This window comes from Zalophus californianus, chromosome 6 (genome assembly GCF_009762305.2).
Source record: "Zalophus californianus isolate mZalCal1 chromosome 6, mZalCal1.pri.v2, whole genome shotgun sequence".
Taxonomy (NCBI): domain Eukaryota; kingdom Metazoa; phylum Chordata; class Mammalia; order Carnivora; family Otariidae; genus Zalophus; species Zalophus californianus.
In genome coordinates, this window is record NC_045600.1 from 95,135,975 (window position 1) to 95,161,541 (window position 25,567).

Consider the following 25,567-nt stretch of genomic DNA (forward strand, 5'->3'; position numbering starts at 1 on the left):
ATTCTCATACAATGCGGTGAGCCAATTTATGATAGCAGTGACACCTTGGGGGTGATGATGATGGTGATGATGATGATCAAGTATGAGAGAAGATGAAGGGCAGGAGTGGAGCAGGAAAGAGAAAAGGATTAGGGGAAGGAGAGAGGGGAAGAAATTATGGAAACAGAAATATGTCCCACTGAATTCTGTAATTAACCAAATATTTGAGGGAATGATATCCCATTAAATTAATTATCTAGATAACTGAAGTGTCCATTAAAGATACTTAAGTAATATTTTATTACAATAATTTTGATTTAAGTTTCTTTCTACAAAGTAATACATACATTTCTGCCTTCTTAAAACATTCAGAACATATTTGTCTTTTCTTGAAATGGCTCAGGTCATTATAATGAGTATCAATCCCTGATGTGGTCATTAGAAGATTGGCTTTGAAACTAGACTCTCTGGGTTTAGACTCAGCTCTGTGATTGTTAGTGGTATGCTTTTGAAGCAGGATACTTAACATCCCTGTATTTCAGTATGCTGACTTCTAAAATAAGAATAATAGGAGTTGCATCTCACAGATTTATTGTATGGATTAAATGAGTTAATGTGTGGAAAGCAGCTATAACAGTGTCTGGCACGTAGTGAGAGCTCAAAAGATAACCTTGAACAGTTAATGGTTGTTTACTAATTTAGTCCCATAATATATATTGAGCAATTATGTACCAAGCATCATTCAAACCACATGGAAAAAAAAGAAAGATTTGTTCTCTTTGTGGAGTTTGAGTTCTAGTAGGGATGACAGATAATAATAAACACAACTAAACTATATAATGTATAAGATGGTCGTGAGAACTATGAAAATAGAATGAAGTAGAGCAGGATGAAGGAGGTTGGGGGTTCTGAAGTGGGGTTGAGGTTTGGGGGGAGAGTAGGGGCAGTATGTAGGTTGCAGTCTGCATTAGTGCAGTAGAGTGGTAAGGTTAAGTAAGTCTCATTGAGAAGATGATATTTGAAAAATTATATACAATGGTTCTAAACTATACTATTTTTGAATTCTGGTATATATTTTTTCAAAGAAAAAGTAAAATCACTTCTTGATTCTTGTGTATTACTTTTGACCCCAATATATTTATGCTTACCGGTGTTTGTCTACACTGTCAACCCAAAATGGAGCAAGAACTCTTTGTGTGATTCAAGGTCTCTAAGAGAGAAGGAGATTCTTTATACAAGGTGAATCCATGATTAATTAGGCAAGTCCCTGGACCTTGAACACCTTGCCCTTGTCTTCCTCAGGGGTCCCATGCTGAAAGCAAGTGTCCCTGGGATGCTGGACACTGGTCTCCAACCTTTTTCCTCAGCCCCTCTGCCTTGTTCCATTCCATTCTGAATGTTAGATGTATGGAGAAATAAGTGCCTGAGGAGGAATTGGCTTCAGAGTTGAATTGGAGGTATAGTGGGGCAAATATCCCAGAAACAACTGGGAGCCCCAATTCTATGCTTCAATTATAAACTATCCTAAATGCTCCAGAGAGAGAGAGTGTAGAGTCTGGCATATGTTAATATGTTTTATTAAAAGTAGGTGTAAGACATCGTGTTTCCTAACTACTTGACTAATATATGAAGCAATCTCCTGCTATTTAGTAGCTGTATTTATTCTGAATAAATTATTTAACTTCTCTAAACCACAATTTCCTCTTCTACAAAATAGAAAGAGTAATTTCTACTTGACAAGTTATTGTATTATAAAGAATACTTACAAAGAGTCTAGTGTACTACCTGACATAGAGTTGATATTCAACAAATTGAATATTTAATATTGTTTATTTAATATGATGAAATATTTAATATCGTTTATTTTATTAAGCAAGAAAAACTAAACTATTTCTTTTTCATCTAGCAGAATAAGTGTTAATTTTTCAAATCAGTGATTTGTTGAAAGTCATTTATATCTTGGTTCTTTAAATTAGTTTTGTCACTAATTAGATGATTAATGCTCTTATCTAACAATATGATCATGAATAAGGATTATGTGGCATAAAATATGTTTTTATAATGAAAAGCAATGCTATATCATAAATTTCTTCATCATGAGAAATTCAAACATCTATGGGACAAATCTTTTCCTTTTTAAACTACTTGATATAGCTTTATATATTTTGGCTATATGCAGTTCAGTGCTTTATAATTACATGTGTTCATACATCATCACATATCTCAAGTTTTTATGTATCTTTAAGGCCAAGAATAAACTTATTATATGTCCTCCATTTTAGAAACTGTGAAGTGTCTAATATTTTACCCTACTTACTAGCTGACAAGATGGCCTACCACATTTTCATAGATGCTGGCAGAAGACTTGAGACCACACTAGGTCAGAGACAGGATGCTATTACTCAAGCACAGCAGGTAGTATGAGCTTTATGTCTGCATCCGTTTCCATTGTCTGTTAGGCCCCAGGTGGGCGATGTAAAGGTGGACCTAGGAAGATGCAAGGTACACAGTGGATTTGCATCAGTCTTTGAGCTCAGGAAACACCAATCTCTAAAAAGCAAACCAACTCAAATTTTGCCCCAGAGGGGGAGACATTACATTTACTTTACTGGCCAGCACATGGATCTGTCCTTTATTCCGGAGGAGGACACTATCTCTGTGTGCATTCTGTGTACATCTGTGAAGAGTTAGTCTAGAACAAAAGTTAGTACCTCCACTCACAAGGTGTACAGAAAAGCAAGAGACCCATGAAGAATTATCTCTCAACACTGCATGGCGGTTAGGAGTCTAGAGATATATTAGGAGCTCAATAAATGTTAAAGTGAATTAATTTGGCTAGAGAATCATGAAGCCATTCCTGTAAATTACATGACTATTTATGTGTATTCTATACTGACTTCCTGTTCAATTGAGTTTCTGAGGAAGATATTAAGAACTGAATCATTTGTACAAAGATGATAAAGAAAAATACTAAGGGTCCATATCAACCAAATATAGAGATGAATGGGAACAAAGGAGTTCAGGTAGTGAAGTGACAAATTATAGGAGTTTCTTACTGGGAATATTAGCAAGAGTTGTGATTAGTTATATATTAGTAAATGTCTTACAACTGGCTCACCATTAAAAATAACAACAAAAAACCCTAAAACTAATTTGTAGTAGTGTTTGCCTATTTTCCTGGTCTAAGTTACTCTCTCATGGCCAATTTCAAGCTATGAATGTGACATCTCTGAATGTGGAATTCAGGGAAGATGTGCACAATCTGCTCTCCAGAATCATGAGACTATCTCCGGTGCACCACTACTTATATTGGACAAAATGGAAGTAATAGTACCAAATGCCCATTTCTCCAACTTCCACTGTTTGTATTAGTTTTCTCTCTACTATTTAGTAGAGAGAGAGGGTAATAAGTGCAATGATAGTGAGACTTCTTGGGATATGCCATATTTGACATAACTAGTCTTAGATGCTTTTACTAGAGAAAATAAAAGGGAATGAGTTTGCATGACAGCTGCCTAGCCTTTAAGCAAGCAGGACTCAGGTCCAGATGCAGCCTTAGCTCCCATCCCCTATAACACTGTTATGAACAGTGGCAAAATTCTGTTCTTCCCTCATACATTACCCCCAGGTTATAAGTTAAGAGCCAGTTGATTACTTCTCACTGGCTTACTCTTATGACCCATTTATTTTACATGGGGTCCTAAATGTCATTGGCTTAAATGCTTTAGCTTGCATAGGGAGCCAAAATGACCAACTTAGGATAACAGGAACTAATATATTCTGTGACTAGCACTTGGTAACTGGTAGAAGGTTGCTACCTTTGTTCTGTTATCATATGGCTTGCCTTTTATAAACAAACTTGACATGTATTCTCTTTTCCTCATTTCCCATGATGAAACAATCACAATCAGGTAAGTAGCTAAGCTATCACTGTGCCAAACAGCAGAGGAGAGCTCCACATGGTGGACAAATGCCTGGCAGGCATGCACGCAAAGGAAAAATTCAGGTAGATCTTTGTATCATTTTTGTATTAATGACCATATCAGAAACATGCCCGTTTTCAAGTAACTATACTTATACACCAATGGCCAGAAGATTCTTGCCCAAATCCAGAGAATCATGCAGTCATCAAAAGCCAGTTCTAATATCACCATGCATTGAGAGACTGCTGATTATCCACATAAGGTGCTCCTCATAGCAGTCGAGCAGAATATGCAAGGTCTTTCCTCTTTCTGCTTCCCAGTCAGCACAGTCAAATCCCCAAAATCTGCCTAGTTTGGTTCCTTCCCCCTCCCTTCCATTCTAATTAGATTTATGTTTGTTTGTTTTAAATACTGTGTTTAAAAAAAATGTTTCTAGAAAACTGGTTTGACAGTCTGCTAGCAGAGTTGATTACACATTAAGCTAAACATAGATGGCTTTGTCTTTTTTTTAATTATGTTATGCTAATCACCATCCATTACATCATTAGTTTTTGATGTAGAGTTCCATGATTCATTGTTTGCGTATAACACCCAGTGCTCCATGCAGTACGTGCCCTCTTTAATACCCATCACCAGGCTAACCCATCCCCCCAACCCCCTCCCCTCTAGAACCCTCAGTTTGTTTGTCTTTGTCTAAACAACTGTAATTACCTTTTGGTTGGGTGTGTGTGTTTTTCAAGCTCCATTTCAATGCTAGTAACTCTACCTGAAATTGCAAGGCATGTTCATTAGGAACAAACAATATTTATTCTCTGTTTAACCCCTGATTGCATTGAGTCGGCAAAATGTTCCAATGTTAAGAACAGTAAGAACAACATTTTGGATTACACAAATGATGAATTGATTTGTTCTTCAATTTTCAGAGACGCATACCTGTTAGAATGATCATCTTTGTTCCAAATCCTGAGGCAGATGATAAATCTAGAACGATTTTAAAATTCCTAATTACTCAAAATTCTAATTGTGTATGTTTATTTGCCTTTGCCAGGAGTGCCTAAAAAATAACTGAAAGGAGTTCTTCCAATCATTAATTTTCCTTTTATTTACTAAGCAATATGTTTACCAATACTAATAAATGTCAAGTCCTACACTAAATACTGGAGATTAAAAATAAATTGTATATAGTTCCTACTTTGAGGATTCCATAATCTAGGGGAAAGTCAGATAGATGGGCAAGTAATTATAATTATATAAAATATTATATAAATTATAAATAAAATAAATTGAGTGTGATGGTAGCATGGTCAGATTGGTCCTAGGCTATTCAATAAAGTTATTTAAGATCATGAAGTTGAGTTAAAAACTTTGTAAGCTTCTGATCACTTGCACAACCCTGGGCAGTCACTCCTCTGAGTATCTTCATGGGTTGCAGAGAAATGATTTGCAGCAGATGGACAGATAAGAGAAGCCACTTCTTAACTTGCCCAGCATAACTGGTGGCTGTGCTTAAAATTTTCAGAGGTATGAAAATGTCCTCTAGTTCAATCGTACCAGAAGTCTGTGCCTGTCATAGGACTTGAGTTCATACATCCAGGCAATCAGAGCACAGACGGGATTGCTGAGTGAAAGAAGTAATGGATGGGTTAGCCTGGTGATGGGTATTAAAGAGGGCACATTCTGCGTGGAGCACTGGGTGTTATGCACAAACAATGAATCATGGAACACTACATCAAAAACTAATGATGTAATGTATGGTGATTAACATAACAATAAAAATTATTTAAAAAAAGAAAGAAAGAAGTAATGGACTAGGAATCAGTGGTCAGAGAAACATTTCCTTAAAAAAATATAATTGCTATTCCAATATTATTATATTCTATCCCTGCTTGTTTGATTCAATTGGAATCCCTTCAACACTTACCCCCTTAGTTGGTGATTCATCAAAACAATACCTGGTACATATTTATTGTTTTTCTAAAATTAGATTTTAATTCTACTTTAAGAATTCTGCAAATTCCTGAAAATAACAGGACAACCATGGGATAACATACAACCAGGGTTTGACTCAGTTGTTCTATCTGTGACTGGGGTACTTCCCGAGATGCCCATAGCATGAGTTTTCTTCTTTCTCCTTCATTCTTTATCCTTTGAGGTGAGTGGGGTTTCAAGGTGTTTCTTGGTACTACCTATCAAAGCTCGACCCCTGGGTTGAATGTGTCTTTATTCTCAGCTAAAGTCTGGGTCATGCTTTGTGTTTCTGTTAGCATTGTAGAGGGAAACGGTAAAAAAAAATACACAGAAAATATTGTCTAATAAGAGGGGTCTGGGCTATGAGGGGCAAACACCAAATAACATTAGTCTCTGTCATCAAGGACTACTAATTTTCATTAGTGATAGGAGAAGGATTGTGAAACATTTCAGGGGATTAACTATGCAGCCTATGTATAAAGAACAGTATAATTAAAAGGAATCTAAGATTTCAGCTTTGATAAATGTTAACTTATTTGCTATTGGATATTTGATTCTATGTAATGGCATTTAAGTAAAGCATATTAAGAAGCTGGTCTTTCATTAACTTATGAATCACTAGCTTGGAAACTATAAATGGGTGCAGAGAATTTAGAGAGAGAGATTACTAAGAAAATTAGCTTCAAAACAAGGAGCATTAATACACATGATGTCATATTTGCAACAGCTTTGAGCCACAGAAGCATGATTTAGGAGTTTAAAAACTAACACTCTAAATTGAGACCCTTAGTAGCATGAATTTTAATTAAATGGAAAATTTTTTCCAACAATAATGGGTGCTGAACTATGAGAAAGTTTGGGGCCGAATTTTGTATTTTCTGTCCGGTAGCCTGTCATAACGTCTGAGGTTAATTTAGCTGCAGACAATGTTATGGAAGAAGAAAGGTTTTTGTTACAGGGAATTGCAAGCCCCAGGAAAGGCTATATTGTCCACTTGATAAACAATATGTTAAGGAAATGAGCCCTAGAAGGTACACACTGTAATTGCGTTGTTAGAGGTTAGTCCCCAACACCTGACATTGTTCCCTTAATCCTAACATTGAGAAAACCTTCAGGGGAATGTTTTAAGGTCTGCATTTTACATTTTCACTTCTGCAAGTCATTGGAATAAAACCTAGGACCATTTGGTTGTTTTTGCTATGAAAACAATATTTTTAATCACTGGAAGTACAAAATGTCACACCAGGATAGGAAACCCTTCACATCCCCTTTATCTCTTTAAAAAGTTAAAAATGGCATTCGCTTAAGAAAATGTAAAGAGAAATAATGAGGTAGTCAGCACTTCTGAAACCTTGTTTCAAAGGAACAAGGGTTTGAAAGAAAGAGCCTGTTTAAAGTGTTAAAAAGCATTATGGAGCATTAAGAGGTCAAATGCCTAGGAAAGGAGAAAGTAATTTAGTGGAATACAAAGGCTGTCCTTGATAATGTGACCATTTGGAGTTTAAAATATTGTAGTGGTTTGAATTGGGAATTCTACCAGAGTTCATAAAGCGGAATGAAGGGGTTGAAACCACTTCAGTCAAGACCCTCGTTAAGGAACCCATTAAAGAACCTAGGGTTACTTCAACAATCTTTTTAGACCATCTGTCTCCTTTACCCGTCTCTAATCCATCATGAGCAGCACTGCCAGACTGGTCTTCTTCCAGCATCCTTTGGTCAAGTTAGTCTCATGGGCACGAACTACAGGAAGGTGGAAGCAGCAGTTTTGTTCGAGATGAATGGAAGATGGGAAAGAATGGAGATGGGGAGATTGGTCATCACAAAGCCCATGAGAAGAATTCCTGGCCTAACAATAAGACTTATGACCAAATTGTGGTGATCCAAATATAAAGGAAGGTACAATTGAGAAGAGGGTGTGAGGATGACAGAAGAGAGAGAAACAGAAATGAGAAAGAAGATGGACAAATCTTGATGCCTCTTGGATATTAGAAGCAGAGAAGGAAGGATTGCAGTGATGATCTGGAGCTCCGAGTATTTCTGGCTTGCTGCCAGTCAGCTGTGTATCTCATACAAGCATTTACATTCTTTGCAGCTCAGTTTCAATATCCCTAAAATACAAGAATGTGGGAACATGTCATTTCTTAGGTTGCTTGAATCTTACAACTTGGATTAGCTGTTATTTAGGATTTTAAACCTCTGCGACTGGCCAAATGATAGTATTAAAAACACTGAAATCAGAAAGAGACATCAAAAAAAATTTTGCAGAGAAAATAATTGTTCCTAAAATGGATGTCTTGGCTTAAAAATGCTGACAGGTTTGTGGAAATATTCGAGAACATTTAAAAACTATTTATTGATACCCACTGTGTTCCAGGCACTCAGTAGAATAAACATGCCTCTTGCCTACTTCAGTGGAATCACTTTGTATACAAATTTACTGCCTGAATTAGAGAAAGAGCAAAAGAGGGAAAGCAAGCCAGTGAAAGAAAAAGCACTTAAAAATGACGGGCAATTCAACATGCCAGTTCACTGTTTTATTAATACATGCCAGAGAGGGTGAGAGATGGAAGATATGAATATTCTGTACCCTGTTTAAGTCTCATTTTCCTCTTCTCAGATGTTAACAGTATTGTCCCAGGATACAAAATTGTATATATTTGTCATACAACCATGTCCTCTAAGCTCAAGCCAGTTATTTCCTCTCTTGCTCAACCAAAGAATTAGTGATCACTCCAAGGCAAGAGGAAATATGGCTGCAATGGTTTTATGGAGAGAGAGTGTGTTGGTGTCTAACATAGTTTCAGTCAAAGAGTCCATCAAGGGTAGTTTAGAGGACTCTGTGATTTCCAATAAAGACAAACATTCTACTTTATGGCCACAGTTAAGAGAATCCAGGAGATAATGAAGAGAAGATGGAGGAGTCTGGAATGATTAGTACTGAGGAGGAGCTTTATGCTTTGAGTTTTATTTCCATTCTGAGGCAAGGCTTATAAAATTGAGAAGATAAAAGCAGTGTTTTTCAAAGATTAGAATTAACAGTAAAAAAACGAACTTGGGGCATCTGTGAGACCCTTGTCTGACAGGAAGCTAAATAGCTGGGACCAGGATTGTAGATAAGCGTGAAACGAGGAATAATCTCAGCCAACATGTATCATCATCAGAGCTGAGGTGCTAAGCAGAACGAGATTGGCAGAGGAAAGAAGTCTAGACCAAAACTGAGTCCAAAGAGAAAGTTAATAGAGCTCAGAGTAAAGCATAGAGTATAATCACAACTTTGGCTTCCTGCCCTTCTTTTTCTTTAATTCTTCAAGTAGATAGATACCTATAATTTCCTGTCTACAGAAACTGTGCTACAAATCTATTCTTTAGTTTGGAGGAATATAAATAGCCCCAGGGCAGCAGTTAGGCAGGATATATTTGATCAACTTCAATAATATCCCTGCCTACACAAGTCTACAATAAATCAATTACTACCAATAATATATAACCTACCTAAATGTATCATCTCAAAGCTCCCAAAAATGTTACAGAGATAGTCATTCCATTTTCCATATAAGATAACTGAGATTCATAAAGGTTAAAAAGTATTTACTGGTCTAGTAACAAGGCTCTTATCTTCTTCTGGTGACAAAGCCCTTGCCTGCTAACTCACTTCAGTGTGAGGTCATTGACTTTCTCACTGGTCCTCAGGCTTTGGTCTTGCTCTTTCTAGGTACTGTTTCAAAGATAAGAATCTTAATTTTTTTTAACTTTTTATTTTTTTTAAAGATTTTATTTATTTGAGAGAGAGAGACAACGAGAGAGGGAACACAAGCAGGGGGAGTGGGAGAGGGAGAAGCAGACTTCCCGTGGAGCAGGGAGCCCGATGCGGGGCTCGATCCCAGGACCCTGGGATTATGACTTGAGCCGAAGGCAGACGCTTAACAACTGAGCCACTCAGGCACCCCAAGAATCTTAATTTTTAAGTCAAGATGATGGTTTATTTAATGGATAATCTCTCTGGTGTCAAGGCCTATTCACTTGAACCTCAACCTTTTATTTCTCCCTGCTACATGCCAGAGTTGGCCCTAGGGAGTTAGAAATGAGTAAGATTTGTCATTTTTTTGAAACATAAATTCTAGTGGGGACATCCACATAAACAAACAGAAGGTAGTTTTACAGAGGTTATAACAGAAGCCTTAGAACAATTGTTCTCAGAAGTTTTTCTGCTTCACCCCTATGTTTACAGTAGCATTATCTACAATACTGTTCTCAGAATTTTTTCTGCTTCACCCCTATGTTTACAGTAGCATTATCTACAATAGCCAAATTATGGAAGTAGCCAAAGTGTCCATCGATAGATGAATGGATAAAGAAGATGTGGTATATATACACACACACACACGCACACAAAATAGAATATCATCTAGGTCTAAAAAAGCATGAAATCTCACCATTTGCAACAATGTGGGTCGAGCTAGAGAGTACAATAAATGAAATCAGCCAAAGACAGATACCGTATGATCTCACTAATAGGTGGAATTTAAGAAACTAAACAAAAAAGGAAAAATAAAAGGGGCGGGGGGAGACAAGCCAAAAACAACCAGAGTCCTAGTTATAGAGAACAAACTGTGGTTACCAGAGAGGAGGTGGCTGGGAGGATGGGTGAAATAGGTGAAGGTAATTAAGAGTGCATTTATCATAATAAGCACTGAATAATGTATGGAACTCGAATTACTGTATTGTACACCTGAAACTACTATAACACTGTACATTAACTACGCTGGAATTAAAATTGTAAATAAAAGCATTTCTGCTCCAGTTCAACTAAAAAGTGTGCTATCCTCTGTTAGTAACAAATATTTGCTTTGATTTCACACAGCTGCTGCTAAGCCCATCTAAGAGGCCAGGAGTTATGATTTCCCCTCCCCTCCTCTGCTCATTACCCAGCCCCTCCCACTGTGAATCCCTGAGGGTGAGCTCATAGAGAGGTGCAGTTAATTGAGATGGGGAGGAGGTACCTTAAAAGTTACATTCAAATTTTATTTAAGAGAGGTAAGTGTGAGCCTGTGCCACCAAGGAGGCCAGTACCAGTAGAGGAAATAGTGGAGTGAAAACAGACAAGGGAGGGAATAGTCTGAGGTCTCTGGGGATCTACAAAGGCATTCCGGACAGCTGGAACAAAAAAGTAGAGGGAGAACTCAGAGGAGAGGAGATGGGAGGGGCAGTCGTATCTTGCTGGGATGGAAAGGGATTTGTTCTCTATCTTGGAAGCAATAAGGGATGTTGAATATGAAAAAAAATATGTTTAGATTTGTACTCTGGAAGAGAACTGTTGGCAATTAAAAAAAATGAGCTGGCAAAAAAAAAAAATCTAAGAGATGAGCTAAAAATAGTAAGGCCTGGAATAGAGCACTGTTTGTGTGGGGGTTCAGGAGGGAGATGACAAAAGTACTATATTTTATCAATTCTACAACATCCATTTTTATGCATTATAAAATATCAAGATGCATCCAATCGATGGTGTCTTAAAAACATTGGTAACCAAGCAGCAATTACAAGAGTTCCATTGTCTGTATATTTATAAACTTAGCTAAAATTGTCCTGGGAAAGTGTTGTAATTTTGTTGTTATTGCTGATGGTATGGGCTGGATAATTGCATTTTCTTAATGTTTTAGTCCAGAGAAAAATTAGGATGATTTGAGGAAGAATAAGAGACCTGTTTATCTCCTTTGAAGCTTTCGGTGAGATTGAGAGCCTACCAACATCAGTATCTGCAGCAGAGCTGCCCACTTCTTGGAGTAAAAGGAACGATAACGAAGTGCTATTTTATAAAATGCTAATTACCATTGCTCTTGATGGCTTAAAAGACCATAATTTGGACAAAGACCGAGACACTGACAATTCTTTGTTGAAGAGTAATTCTAAAAAGCTGGACTCTGAATGAGAAACTTAAGGAATAACAATTTATTTTGTTGATATTTTTATTTTTATGTATAGAAAAACGATTGAAAATATGACACATCTATGCTGTAGATGAAGTCATTTTAAGAGGGGGCCTTTGAATAAATACACAATTTAAATTCTACTTGCTAAGAAAGCACAGTGTCAGAGATTAATTTGATTTTCCCCCTAACATATAAATACATAATGCTATATCTTATGACAGTTGGTGTGTTAATTGTGATGGAATATGGACTCAAAAAATCTTTAGGAATTGGTGATTAATTGGATGTGGGGAGTGAATTATCCAATTACACAGACACAAATAGCTCATTCAGTGTTGACAATAATAAAAATAAAAAGGTGAATAAAGAGAATATTCTGAATAACATATCCTAATAAGGTGCAGGTGAATAATTAAAGTTTATAATGATCATCAGGAAAATTGTTAAAATGTATGTAAAATATATGACATTAAGCAAAAACAAAATAAATTACTGTATGTTTACCATTAAGTAACTAAGTACAAAGAATTGTTTTTTAAAAGTCTGAAAGAAGACAGCTGTATTACAGGAGAGGGACTTAGAATGATTCATTATTAATCTTTTACATTGCCTTAGTGTTCCATAATGCTAAAAAAGATTAATTACATAGCCCTGCTCAATAATTGTCTTGGAAACACAGAAATAAACAGAAGCACTGTGATCTGTTTTTTTTTTTAGGCTTATAGTCTTCAATGGATTTAATAACTCTTTTGCCTATAAACAGAGTCTACTAATTTTCTGATTTCTAATGGATATTAGGTAGTCTGTGAATATTGCCAATTAACCATCAACCGTCCACGTATGGAAACAGCATACCTTTATCCCATAATCGGAAAGTACTACCTTTGGAAAATCTGTTTGATAGTTTCTACATGATACTCTTGGTGCCTTCTCAGAGTTCTTTTCCAATCAATATATATTCAGTATATTATCAGATAATTACTAATATATATTAAAATCAGCTCTTACCCCTTCTACCTTAGACATCAGATTCTTTAACAATTACAGAATATATATCTTTTAGATAATGTGTATTGTGTTCTGTAACAAGATGGTTAACTGAATCTGAGTCAAAGTATACCGCAATATACTCTCATATCTCCAATTTTACTAAACTCAGTAAACTCCTTTTAATTATGCAAAGAACTAAGAAATAAAACTGAAAAATATGAACTGTGTAATATAAAACAAATAATGAATTAGAAGACATCACAGTTTATGAAATTTTATCCATTTTGTCATTTTTAAAATTTTATCATTTATTTATTTATTTTAAATAGGTTCCATGCCCAGCATGGAGCCAAACATGGGACTTGAACTCACAGCCCTGAGATCAAGACCTGAGCTGAGATCAAGAGTCAGATGCTTAACTGACTGAGCCGCTGAGGCGCCCCCATTTTGTCAATTTTATGTGATGATTGACTTCCCAGATATTTCCATAGATCTGATATTTTCATCCCATTTGTAATGCCTGCAGTATAAAAGATTCCCTTTTCCTAGGGAGAACTCTTGAATAGTTGAAGAGGGGCTGTTTGGGGAGGATTGGGACTATTTTATCCAGTGATACAGCATTTCTGACATGAAGATAATACTGTCTTGGAATACAGTGAAAGCAGTTCCAAATAATGGTAACAACTCTAGACCAACTGGGATAGATATTTTATATCTTCCTAAAAAAGGAAAAATGTATGTATGTATGTGTGTGTGTGTATATATATGTATAAGGAACATGGGGTTTCGGAGTTTCTTGTCTGCTATTGCCTGTCTTGATGACTCGTCCTGAGCTCTTCATCAATGAGCCTAGCTAGTTTTTTCTAGATTTTAACTGATCTCCCTGAATTTGCTCTTGCCTAGAAAGTCAATGATTTATTTATATATTGATACTTCTGGTCTTCACCATTTTTTATTTATTTATTTTTTTTAAAGATTTTATTATTTGAGAGAGAGAAAGTGAGAAGAGAGAGCATGAGAATGGGGAGGGTCAGAGGGAGAAGCATACTTCCTGCCGAGCAGGGAGCCTGATGTGGGACTCGATCCCAGGACCCGGGGACCATGACCTGAGCCGAAGGCAGTGGCTTAACCAGCTGAGCCACCCAGGCGCCCCTTCACCATTTTTAATTTAATCTCTCCCAGATGTCTCTTGGTTAGGAACACTTTCAATAAATATTACAAAATTTTTTTCATTTGTTAGAGAGCTTTATAGTATTTACCAAGTGCTTCTCTACTCTTGAGGTGAGGCCATTAGGGAAACCTTTCTTTTCTTTTTTAAGACTCAGATTTGCAATAAAAGTTTTACAAATGACAAAACATGGATTTGATGAAATTAATGACAAACTCGGGACAGATAAATTTTGGATCCATGTCTTCTAACTTGGGCTCATTATTCTATAATACTCAGGTTTGGCCTGGGTCCTTGGCCTTCTCTGTTCTGATGAGACAAGCAAAGGAGTAAAGTGTAAGACCTAAGAAAATATGTGTGTGTAACTGATTCCTGAATTTGTGTGTATATGCTCAAAACTTTAGGTGTTCTTAAGAATTTGAATTAAGGGGCGCCTGGGTGGCTCAGTCGTTAAGCGTCTGCCTTCGGCTTAAGTCATGATCCCAGGGTCCTGGGATCGAGTCCCACATCAGGTTCCCTGCTCAGCAGGAGACCTGCTTCTCCCTCTCCCACTCCCCCTGCTTGTGTTCCTGCTCTCGCTGTGTCTCTCTATGTCAAATAAATAAATAAAATCTTTAAAAAAAAAAGAATTTGAATTAAGTTCTGTCAGAAGGAAAACAAAGAAGTCATTAGTGAGAGAAAGAAAACACACCACCCATCTATATGTTACATTTTGTAGTTTATAAATCACTTTATCAACCATTATAACAATTGGATGTGTTTCTTTACCTAGTTATTAAAGTCATTATTTAATAATCAGAACATTTCAAAACACTTGAAGGCAGCTAGTTAGTATGATTGCCATGTAATGTGGTAGAAAGACATTTATTAATTATACTTTATGTCATTAAGTGTCTTCACAAGGGGTAGAAAATAAAAACCACTTGGAACCAGAGCCTTATATTGAAACAAATGTAACTCAAAAGATCCTTCTAGAAACCCACTTCCATAACCCTTTTCCCATGAATGTGATGTTTGGGATTTGGCAGAGGCAAGCATGAACTGGTAGGGAGAACGGAAGAATATGGAAAGAGAATAGGAGGGAAGCAAGAAGTTACACTGTTGGAGTAGTTGGTTCACTTTCTGAAGATGGGTGTTGAAAAGAAGAGTTCTTTGCCCCTTTCCCCTACTTGATGTTGCCATTTCTTGCAGTTCATAAGAGAGTACTGCTAATGATTGTTTTTTGTGTTCTCAGTCTTGATATTTGACTGTCATTGTGACTACCACAGTCATTGGTCTAGAGAATGTCAGTTGGCATTATTCTGGGCAATGATGGAAACTGTATGAACTCTTGTAGAGTCAGTGGTGGACAGGATCTCAAGTGTCATCCGCCCACACATGTTGCCACCCATACTATCTTCCCTCCTGTTGTTTCTCCTTTTGCTCTTCTTTCTCTCATCTGTCTTGATTCCTGCCCCACTGTTACTCTTTTCCTGTGTTCTATGATCTAACCTAAAGATAACTTTTTGTTGAAATTCATGAACTTAAGTATAATTCGTTCAACATTGACATCCTTCTTACTCATGTGCCGTGGTTTTAATATTTCACATTTATTACTGGATTTGATCTTTACTTTCAAACAAACAAGTTATAATGTTACTATTTGTTATCATTCTATCCTTATTAATATTTTACTTCTCTTATTTCACATGAGTTGTATGATAATTTAGTGAATTCAAAATCATCAAGCTAGTGATTAATGCAACTAGAAGTATTAGAGTTAAGACCATGGCTACCAAGAAAAATTCAATAAGGCAGAACTTTCCCTTTATTTTAAGCTAAGCAGCAGGAGCAAAGGGGCCATGTCTGTGTCAGAGAAAAACTGGACTGTGAGATGCTGATAACATATTCTCGGCCGTTGTGGCCTGTTTCAGTAGCAGAGGTGCCTACCTAATACCCCGACCTTTCAATTGTGTGTTCCTGGTGAAAAAAGTTGACTTTAAGCTAGAGTTAAGCAGGAGTTCTGTAGGTCAAGTGAGCATAGGCAAAGCTGTCATCAGGGACTCGAGCACATTTTTGGTTGTATGAAATTACTAGCTTAGATGCAACAAAAATCAAATTCAATGTATTAAACTCATTTTAATAAACAAAAATGACTATGTTTTAAGATTATTTTAAATTGCAAAAATGGCAATGCTTAGTAGAAAAACATTGACTATTACCAAATTTATAACATAATGAGAATCTTCCCTTTTTCTTCCACACAGTATCACTCGGCAAAGGTATCTCTGGTTATCAATTTAATGAATATTTTTCTAGATATTTTCTGTACATGTATAAACACAAAACATGGTATAATATTAAACTTACTAGTATGCAGACTTGCTTTTTTCACTTAACATACTGTGAATATTTTTCATTTATACCCATATATATTTAACTCATTCACTTTATTATGTTCTTCCCATTCAATAATATAATTCTTTCAATAAATATTTAGGTTACCCAACTTTTATTGCTATTACAAAAAGAAATGTCACAGTAAATATTCTTGTACAACAAATTAATTTAATCTCTTGTTGGCATTTTTCCATGGGATAAATTCAGGTAAGTGAAAATTCTGGTATAAGGGTTATCACAAATATTTTACATGCAGCTATGGCTCTTTGAGATACCACTTTGGGGTGTAATCTGTAAAGATGTAACACATTAAAAAAGAATGATAGGTTTACAAACACAGGTAATTATTTTACCATTGAGGACCAAACTTACACCTTATACTAACCATGGTTTGATTCTATTTCTTCCTGGAGATACAAAGTATCATATAACTAACAATTTTTTTTAATCTTCTCTGTGATATTGACAGAAAAACTGTGTGTCAAATCAAGCCAGGCATTTTTTAAAGTTTCAATGTATATAGAACTATCCAAAAATACAAGTGATCACTTTGGTAGCTAGAGTCTTTCTCCCTCTCCCTGGGTGAAGTCTTAGAGGCTTGGATTGTTCTTATTTTGTGAACCAGTTGAAAAGCATGGTATACATTTCATCTTTTTTCACAGCCTTTTTACCATGAATGGGGATTTTTTTTCTTAAAGGAAGTCCGGTTCCCATTGAAATCATTCCTGTTTTTCCTTTCAGGGCTGGGCGAGGACTTTATGGCATTGACAGTATGCCAGATCTGCGCAGGAAAAAAACTTTGCCTATTGTACGAGATGTGGTAAGCCACTCCTGTTGCATTCTCTTTGACTGCATGTGTCCCTGTTTTCTTCATTAGCTGTCGTTTTGGCCTTCTCATTAAGTGCCTTGCCTGTATTTCATGGAATAAAATATATAAGGTGCTGGATTCTACCAAGTATTGCATTTATCATTTCTTTAAAATCTTTTAGGTGAATGAAATAACTCTAACCTTTTGACAGCTTTTTTTTTTTTAAGCTTTGCTTCTCTCCGCCCCCCCCCCCCCCCCCCAGTGTGGGGCTTGAACTTATGACCCCAAGATCAAGAGTTGCATGCTGTACCTACGGAGCCAGACAGACACCACTTGACAGATTTTTATATTGGTTGAAATTACAAACTGAGTTAAAATGGCACTATAATTGAGCAAAAGTCACACAGCATGCCAAGTGAGCTGCTGCAACTGGACTTTGATATGTACAACGTCTCAAATGACCACAAGTTTAAAGCACACTTTGAGTCTTGATTTGAACTTCCTCCCCTTAACCCAGTGAATTTTTCTACTTTAAAAAGCAGCAGGGGGCGCCTGGGTGGCTCAGTTGGTTAATCGACTGCCTTCGGCTCAGGTCATGATCCTGGAGTCCTAGGATCGAGTCCCGCATCAGGCTCCCTGCTCAGCAGGGAGTCTGCTTCTCCCTCTGACCCTCCCCCCTCTCATGTGCTCGCTCTCTCTCTCTCACTGTCTCTCAAATAAATAAATAAAATCTTAAAAAAAAAAGCAGCAGATAATATTAATCAATTCTTTATTAAGATCTAGTCACATTAATAAGTGATTCCACTATCTAAGGAAATCTATGGCTCCCAAGTTATTAAAACCTTTATGAAGCCTGAACATAACTTTCAATAACTCAAACTCTCTTATAACAAAATATGCTGGAGACCACCTGAAGATGCAAAGAGTTGATAATGGCATGCATTAGATTCTAAAAACAAGTAGCCTACCAGCATGTTTTCTATTATCTCAATTGTCTTCACATTTTTTTTATGGAAGCATAGTCTTAGTTTATGACCTAAAAATATGTTTTATCCAAGGGAAATAGAAATTTCCCTTTTTGCAACAATGTACACAATTTCTCATAATCAGCAATTTTTAATTTTACTATGAAAACCATCATCTGAAAACCATCACTTTGGCTTTAAATTAGGAAAGATAAAACCTTGATTGGAAAGATCTTACACTGAAAAGCATGACGTGTGTACAGCTCATATTTCTGCCATTATAGTGTGGACATTATTTTAAAGTGTTAAGTTTATTTTAACATCATTATACTCTCTGCTCACATTTCTTATAATTATTTACGCTTTGTTTCCTCTGACACTTGGAATCTTCAGGCTATGGTAAGTGATTTTCAATTTAATATTTTCCATACTTCTTAATGTACACTGCACTTATTCTTGAGATAAAAGAGGGCAAGATGGGGAAATAAAAAGAGACACAGGAATAAGAAATTTAGGTTCTCCAAGAGAGCCTCTGGTTCAATTCTGAAAGATAAACCAAATTATATATACGACAGGTTGTCAATATAGACTAAACTAGAATACAGACATAATTTTAAGGATAATAGTTGTCAGAGTTGGAAGATCATCTTGGGTAAGTCCTTGGAGGTAAGCCCTCTATAGGTTTATACAGTAGGAGTGGAGATGGGTGGACAGTGACTTCCTCACCCAGCATTGTGCTGAACTTTTATCTGAGTTTATGGCTTTGTAGCTCCAAGGAGATAGATTTAAGACCAGGTACAGAATTCCACTATGACTTACTTCCCTTGGCTCCTAATGGGATGACATACTGAAAATTCCCATGTAAAACTTCTGATTTCCAAAGTTCTTGACAGCACTGCTGAGTGCACTATATTGCACACATTTCAAGGAGGAGCAATATAATGGTTCTGTTTTACGGTGGGGAAACTAAAAGGACTTGACTTTTAACTAAAATCACTGAAGTTGGCAGCATTGCATTAAGAAAACCAATCTGGGTATAATGGTTTTCTGTTGATAAAATGAACACTTAGAAAAAATATCCTGGTTAGATATGAAAGAATATTCTGGGGGAACTGTGAACAATTCAAGGATCCTCTAACCTTAATTGTGCTTCATGGCCATCACACAGATCATCTGGCTCTGTACCAGTGGCCATGTTTTATGAAGGAATGTGATCGTGATCCTGATCACCTTGGGGAAAAGCAAAGTTATAGAAGCTCTTGCTAGCCTGGAAACCTAGGGCTCATCATCCTGCCTTGCTGGGCCTCAGTTTTGTCATCTGCAAAATGTAGGGGCTGAGTTCGATGATAGAAGGGGACTTTTTCAGCTTTGATGTTCCATGATTCCACATTCTGGATGAACTCGCTGACTACTGAAAATGGCAGGTCCTATTGACTAAAACATGAACAATGATAGTCTGTATTATTATATTTTCATGTGCTGCTGAGCCGCATGTTCATGGCAGCCACCTCATGTGCCAATAACTTCTAATTCTGTTTATTTTAGACTCTGGCTGCCCGGAAATCTGGACTCTCCCTGGCTATGGTGATTAGGACATCACTAAACAATGAGGAACTGGTAGGTGCAGAGTCAGTTACTATGTATTGATCATAGTCCAGGGGAGAGTGATTCTGATCAAGCCACTCAGTCGTAATGTTGATTCCAAAATTCCAGAAATAACTGGGAACATGGGGAAAGTCTGACCCTAAACAAATTTCCTCAGGACCTCAGCTTCACTCTCATACAGATGATCCTCTGCTGATCCAATATGCATGTGCCTATCAATCTTTACAAATGCTATTCCATTCTCACACATTTTATCTGTAATTCTCCCCTGAAAAAAAAAACCCTCTACGTTTTTGTATGGTTCAAGTTTTGCCTCCTTTATGAGGCTGTCCCAAATATCTTCCTCCTCTTCTGACTGACTTTTTAGTTTCCTCCTCTGGGCTCTTAATCAAGCATTTAATCATGACCTCCATAGCATAGTATGGCATGAGTGAAGGTTGCTCGGGGCGAGTCCCATCTGTAGTGCTAAACTAGCATTGTTCTACCTGGTAAATTACCTAACTTCTCGGAGTCTGATTTCTCTCATCTGTATAGTGAGGTAATAAGAATTTATGAAGGGAGGGGAAATGTGTTTAACACTTGGTATAGCTTAGAGTATAGTAAAAGAAAAAAATGCAGCTGCTGGTTTTATTATTTTTGTAAGCAATTTTATTATTTTGCATAAACCTTTCCTTTAGAAGCTGATATTCTTAAGGGTAGCACTGTATCTTGTTTGTTGTTCTTGTTAAATACTTTGATCCCTACTACCTAGTACACGGTATGGCATGAGGTAGATACTTTGTAAATTCTTGTTGAATGAAAGAACCAATATGATTAGAAAATTCAAGTAGGCTGCAAATATCTAGGTCAGGGATTCTTAAATTTGGCTCATTAGAATCACCTGTGGGAGCTCTAAACCATGCAGATGCCTGGGTCTCGCTCCCAGTGATTCAGATTTAATTGGCTTCAGATGTAGTCTGGGTATAAGGGTGTTTTTTGTTTTTTGGGTTTTTTTGTTTTAAACTATCAGGCAATTCTAACGTGCAGTGGATTTTGTGCCCTGGTAACTCCTTCCTGCCCAGCCACTCCATTTTACTAGAGACAATTTATGTGTCCTCCCTTAGGAGAACTCATATACTCTACCTCTCCCAATTTTAGTGACTTTGTCATTCCTGTAGAATAAAAATTTGCCAGTAATAATACTTATTTTAAATTTCTATACGCTTGGCATTTAACACCATTATTTATATGTATATTTCATATATACATGGTATATGAGAAAGTACCATATTGCTTGCTGAATCTTGAAGTATCTAGTCTTTTGCTTTTGAGAGAGTAATCAAGGTTGAGGCTTTTATCATTAAACTCCTATACTATTCCTTTTTTTTAATTTTAAAAATATGGTATTTGGTCTGAACCACAAATATTCATTCCTATGAAAAGTTAATAGGAAAGAGATAGAAATAAGAACACTACTCCATTTTCTGAGGCCCTGAACGGGGAGCATACCCTCACTTTATGGTTAATTTAGTTATTGATCTACTTTTCATCCACTTAAAAATACATTGTATTTCTTTAGTTTCAGAAGACCTATGTAAAAGACTTCTCTGTGTGGGTGTCGGGTGGATGAATGGAGTCCATCAGCTCCCTCTAAAATTCATAAAGCCCATTTCCCTGGGGCCCATGTCTCAAAAAGTAAATGAAAGATGACTTCTATACAACAAGCATATTAAATGTCACTCCTGACAGGCTGTCACATTAAGTTATTACATGGGCAGCTAACATAAAGGCTGGAGCAAATAATTTCCCCTTTTCCGAGCTGGAAGTCTTCCTAGGCACCCTCAATGTGAAAGCATGAAATATGTGTCTTTACATGAAGGAATATGGCTTGGCCATGTGGAAAACATCAAATGGTAGCACATCTGTTTTAATTAAAGAGATGTATGATAAAAAGTTCAGTCAGCTCTTCCACGGCAGGGAAGGGCTCTAAAGTCTGATGTAAGGTGACAGTGGGCTAGCCAGCACCGCCTCCAATGACCCTCTGTGAGCAGTGGGTGAAGCACGCCAGGTGCCCTCAGCCATCACCAATCCCACCTCACCCACAGGGCTATTGGGGCTGATTGGAAATCTCAGTCTAAAAAGCCCTTCAGGACCATAATTTCTGAACATTTCTGTCTGGCCTAATAACCCAAGAGGGGGTAACAATCTAGTATCCATCTAACAGTATTCTGCCTGACACTATGCTACCCAGCTTTGTGCTTGCTGTCATAGAGTTGTAGTTTCCTAGGTGTAGCCCCAAAAGGGGGGCAATCCGAGTAAAACCGTTCAATAAGTCAGATATTAACTGAGTGTCTACTATGTGTCAGGCAATGTGTCAGATTCTGGAAATGAGACCACTCTGCCATCATGAGGCTTATAACATAGTGAGAGGGAGCTGAAATACTGTGTTTTGCATGCCATATTGTTATAGGGCATAATGAAAGCTTCTAACAGGTGGGTGTGTTTAAACTGACAGTGTCAGATGAGGGTTATGGGAAACTCAAGTAGAGTGCAGAACGCAAATCACCAAGCCTGAAAGGGATTCTAGAGCAGCGTTTATTCTATCTAGTTAATTCATTTCTAACTATGGCTAGGGGGCTGGTCTAATGGTTTACTTCCAGGAAGTGTCAATATTCAGTCAGGTTTGGTTTGTCGAGGAGAGTAGAGGTCCTCTTTCCAATAACAAGATCAAGATCGGGCCCGATGAAAGGGACTCATGAGAACTATGGATGGGAATCATTAGATCAGACCTGGGCCCTATTTCTAGCATAATCCTAGAAAGGTGATCTGGAAGCAGGAAGCAGGTCAGAACACCTATCTGGTGCCTGGGGTTCAGTCAGGAAGCTGCAGGCTCACCATATGCAGGTACTCTGGACTCCTCCTCAGGAACAGGAGCTATGTCAAACCAAGTAACTGAGAGGTGAAGCGATAAGGGCGTGAATTTGAATTTCAGCTCTACCTCTTATTACCTTTGAGAACTCATTTCTTTTCCATACTTTCTGCCTACCCGAGACTTGTTCATCTCATCTGTAAAATGAAAGTAATAATACTTATCTCACAGTTTGTGAGAATTAAAAAGTGTCTTGCCAGGCAGAGCAGGTGGTAGTCAGGGAGTCGCAGTGAGGTATCCAGATCTGTGTGGAATCCAGTGCCTCCCTGCCACCTTTGCAGCTGAGGGTCAGGTTCCAGTGTGTGCTGATAGGGGAACCGATCTAATTGCACATTTAAATATTGTTCTCTGGTTTACAAGTACTCTTCTTGGTCCTAATTCTATCCTTCTTCAGGAGCACAGTCTTTGGCTTGAGATAAATATAGATCCATTTCCACTATTGACTAGTTGTGGGAACTTGGGCAAGTGACTGAAACTCTTGGCCTTGATTTTCTTACATGTTTGTGAATTATATAAGATTTTTGCATTGATGGCCTATGGTTTCCAGTGTCTGTGAGCAATTTTGGCATTAATCAACTAGCTTTGTAAAGTAAGGTGGAAAGCTGTCCTTCTTATCATTTCTCTGGAATGGTTTGTGTAAGTTGTTGCTCTGCCTTGAAAGATGGGCAAACTTGCCTCCAAAACATTCTTGTAATTTTTTGGGGGGTGGTTATTTGACTGCCCTTAATAATTTAATGTAATAATCCATTCATGTTCTTTAAACATTTGTTCTTGAGTCAGTTTTGATCATTTATATTATTTTTTTCCAGAACATTGTTCTTTTTTCCCTGAAATTTCAAATTCCATCAAATTGTTCATATAATTATATGCTTTATAAAAGTTTGTGCTGTTTTCACCTTATTTGTATTTCTCTCTTTTTTTAAATGAGTACTACAAGAGATTTCCCTGGTGTTTGTTGACTCTGTATTGTTTGTTTTCTATTTTATTTTTCTTATTTAGATTCATCTTCTGCCCTCTTTGTATTCACTCTGAAGCTAACTACTTTTCTAACATACTGAGTTGAATACATAGTTTACTAATTTTGATTTTTTATTATTATTGCATATACAGAAAAGAATATTTACAACATAAGAAACAATGCATATACCTGTGTATCCATAACAGCTTTAGAAAGAGAAAAATATTTAATAAATGATGCAATGATTATTTTGACTCCTCAGTTTAGGGTGTTTATTCTCCCAAAGACAAGCCATATGAACTTTATTGTTGTTACTACATTGTGTTCAGAGCACACAGACTGTATATTCAGTCATTAGTATTTAACTATTTTATGACTTAGTTCATAATCAGTTTTGTAGATAAACCATATGAACTTTTTTTTTTGTTGGGTACATAAGTTTTGGGACTTTTATATTCCCAATAAATTGTTTCAACTTTGCTAATAATCTTATTAATTTCTTAAAAGCTTTTTCTTTAAAATATTTTCTTTATGCTACTAATACTGCTCTACCAAATTGATAAGGTCAATATTTCCTTGATAGAACTTTCTCTAGCCCCTTCTTTAAGTCTTAATGTGTTTTATGTGTATCTCACATAGCTTTTTTTTTTTTTCCTTCCCAGAGAGGGAAAGGAGGTGAGAGGGGTAGAGGGAGAGGGGGAGAGCATTCCGAGCAGGCTCCATGCCCAGTACAGAGCCCAATGCGGGGCTAGATATCACAGCCCTGAGATCATGACCTGAGCCAAAATCAAGAGTCAGCCGCTTAACCAGCTGAGCCACCCAGGCACCCCATGTATCTCACATAACTTAATTTTATTTACTTTTTAAGATTTTATTTATTTGAGAGAGAGAGTGGGCGTGAAACAGACTCCCTGCTGAGCAGAACCCTGGGATCATGACCTGAGCCTAAGGCAGAGGCTTAAATGACTGAACCGCCCAGGTGCCCCTCTCATATAGCTTAATTTTAAATTCAGGCTGAGAAGTTGCCTTTACAGGTGAATTCAATCAATATATACTTCCCATAATGTATTTGAGCTTAGTTCTACTTTTCTCTCCTTTCTACTTTCTTTTCCAAGGTTCATTTGTCCAGATTGAGTTTTATTTTCCCTCTTCTTTAACAAATGGATTAAAATGATCTATACTGTTTATTTTAATGTGGTGGAGTTTCCTAAATGTTTAATGAAAATACTTTACAACTTCTTTTATTGAAGTATATTTATTTTTTTTAAAGATTTTGTTTATTTATTTGACAGAGAGAGACAGTGAGAGAGGGAACACAAGCAGGGGGAGTGGGAGATGGAGAAGCAGGCTTCCTGCCACACAGGGAGCCCGATGCAGGACTCAATCCCAGAACCCTGGGATCATGACCTGAGCCGAAGGCAGCCGCTTAATGACTGAGCCACCCAGGTGCCCCTCTTTTATTGAAGTATAATTAGCTTATTACATTGTTATATTAGTTTCAGGGGTATAACATTGATTTGACAATTCTATACATTAGTCAGTGCTTACCATGGTAAGTGTAGTCACCATCTGTTTCCATGCAATGTTATTACAATATTATTGACTATATTCCCTATGCTGTATTTTTCATCTCTGATTTATTTATTTTATAACTGGAAGTTTGTATTTCTTAATACCCTTTATCTGCTTCATCCATCTCCCCACTCACTTCCACTCTGGCAATCACCAGTTTATTCTCTTTGTTGAAGAGTCTTGTTTGTTTGTATGTTCATTTGTTTTTCATTGCTGTTGTTCTTTTTGTAAAGTTTTTATGAAAATTCCAGTTAACATAGTGTAATTTTAGTTTCAGGTGTACAATATAGTGATTCAACCCTCACAACACCCACTGCTCATCACAGCAAGTGCCCTCCTTCATCCCCATCACCTGTTTCATTCTTGCTCCTGCACCCCTCCCCTCTGGTAACTGTCAGTTTGTTCTCTGTAGTTAAG

At 37.0% G+C, this 25,567-nt stretch overlaps 1 protein-coding gene across 12 annotated transcripts in view; it reads left to right on the forward strand.

The window, feature by feature from the left end:
• Positions 1 to 25,567, forward strand: part of UNC13C (unc-13 homolog C) — a 650,938-nt gene that overhangs the window by 232,104 nt on the left and 393,267 nt on the right. For 10 of the 12 annotated variants that reach the window (XM_027572007.2, XM_027572013.2, XM_027572008.2 and 7 more), the window contains 3 exons: positions 17,076 to 17,154; positions 18,501 to 18,506; positions 19,653 to 19,724. In XM_027572007.2, the coding sequence (XP_027427808.1) occupies positions 17,076 to 17,154; positions 18,501 to 18,506; positions 19,653 to 19,724 (157 nt within the window). The remainder of the gene's footprint in view (positions 1 to 17,075; positions 17,155 to 18,500; positions 18,507 to 19,652; positions 19,725 to 25,567) is intronic. The other 2 variants (XM_027572015.2, XM_027572018.2) reach the window with 1 other exon arrangement.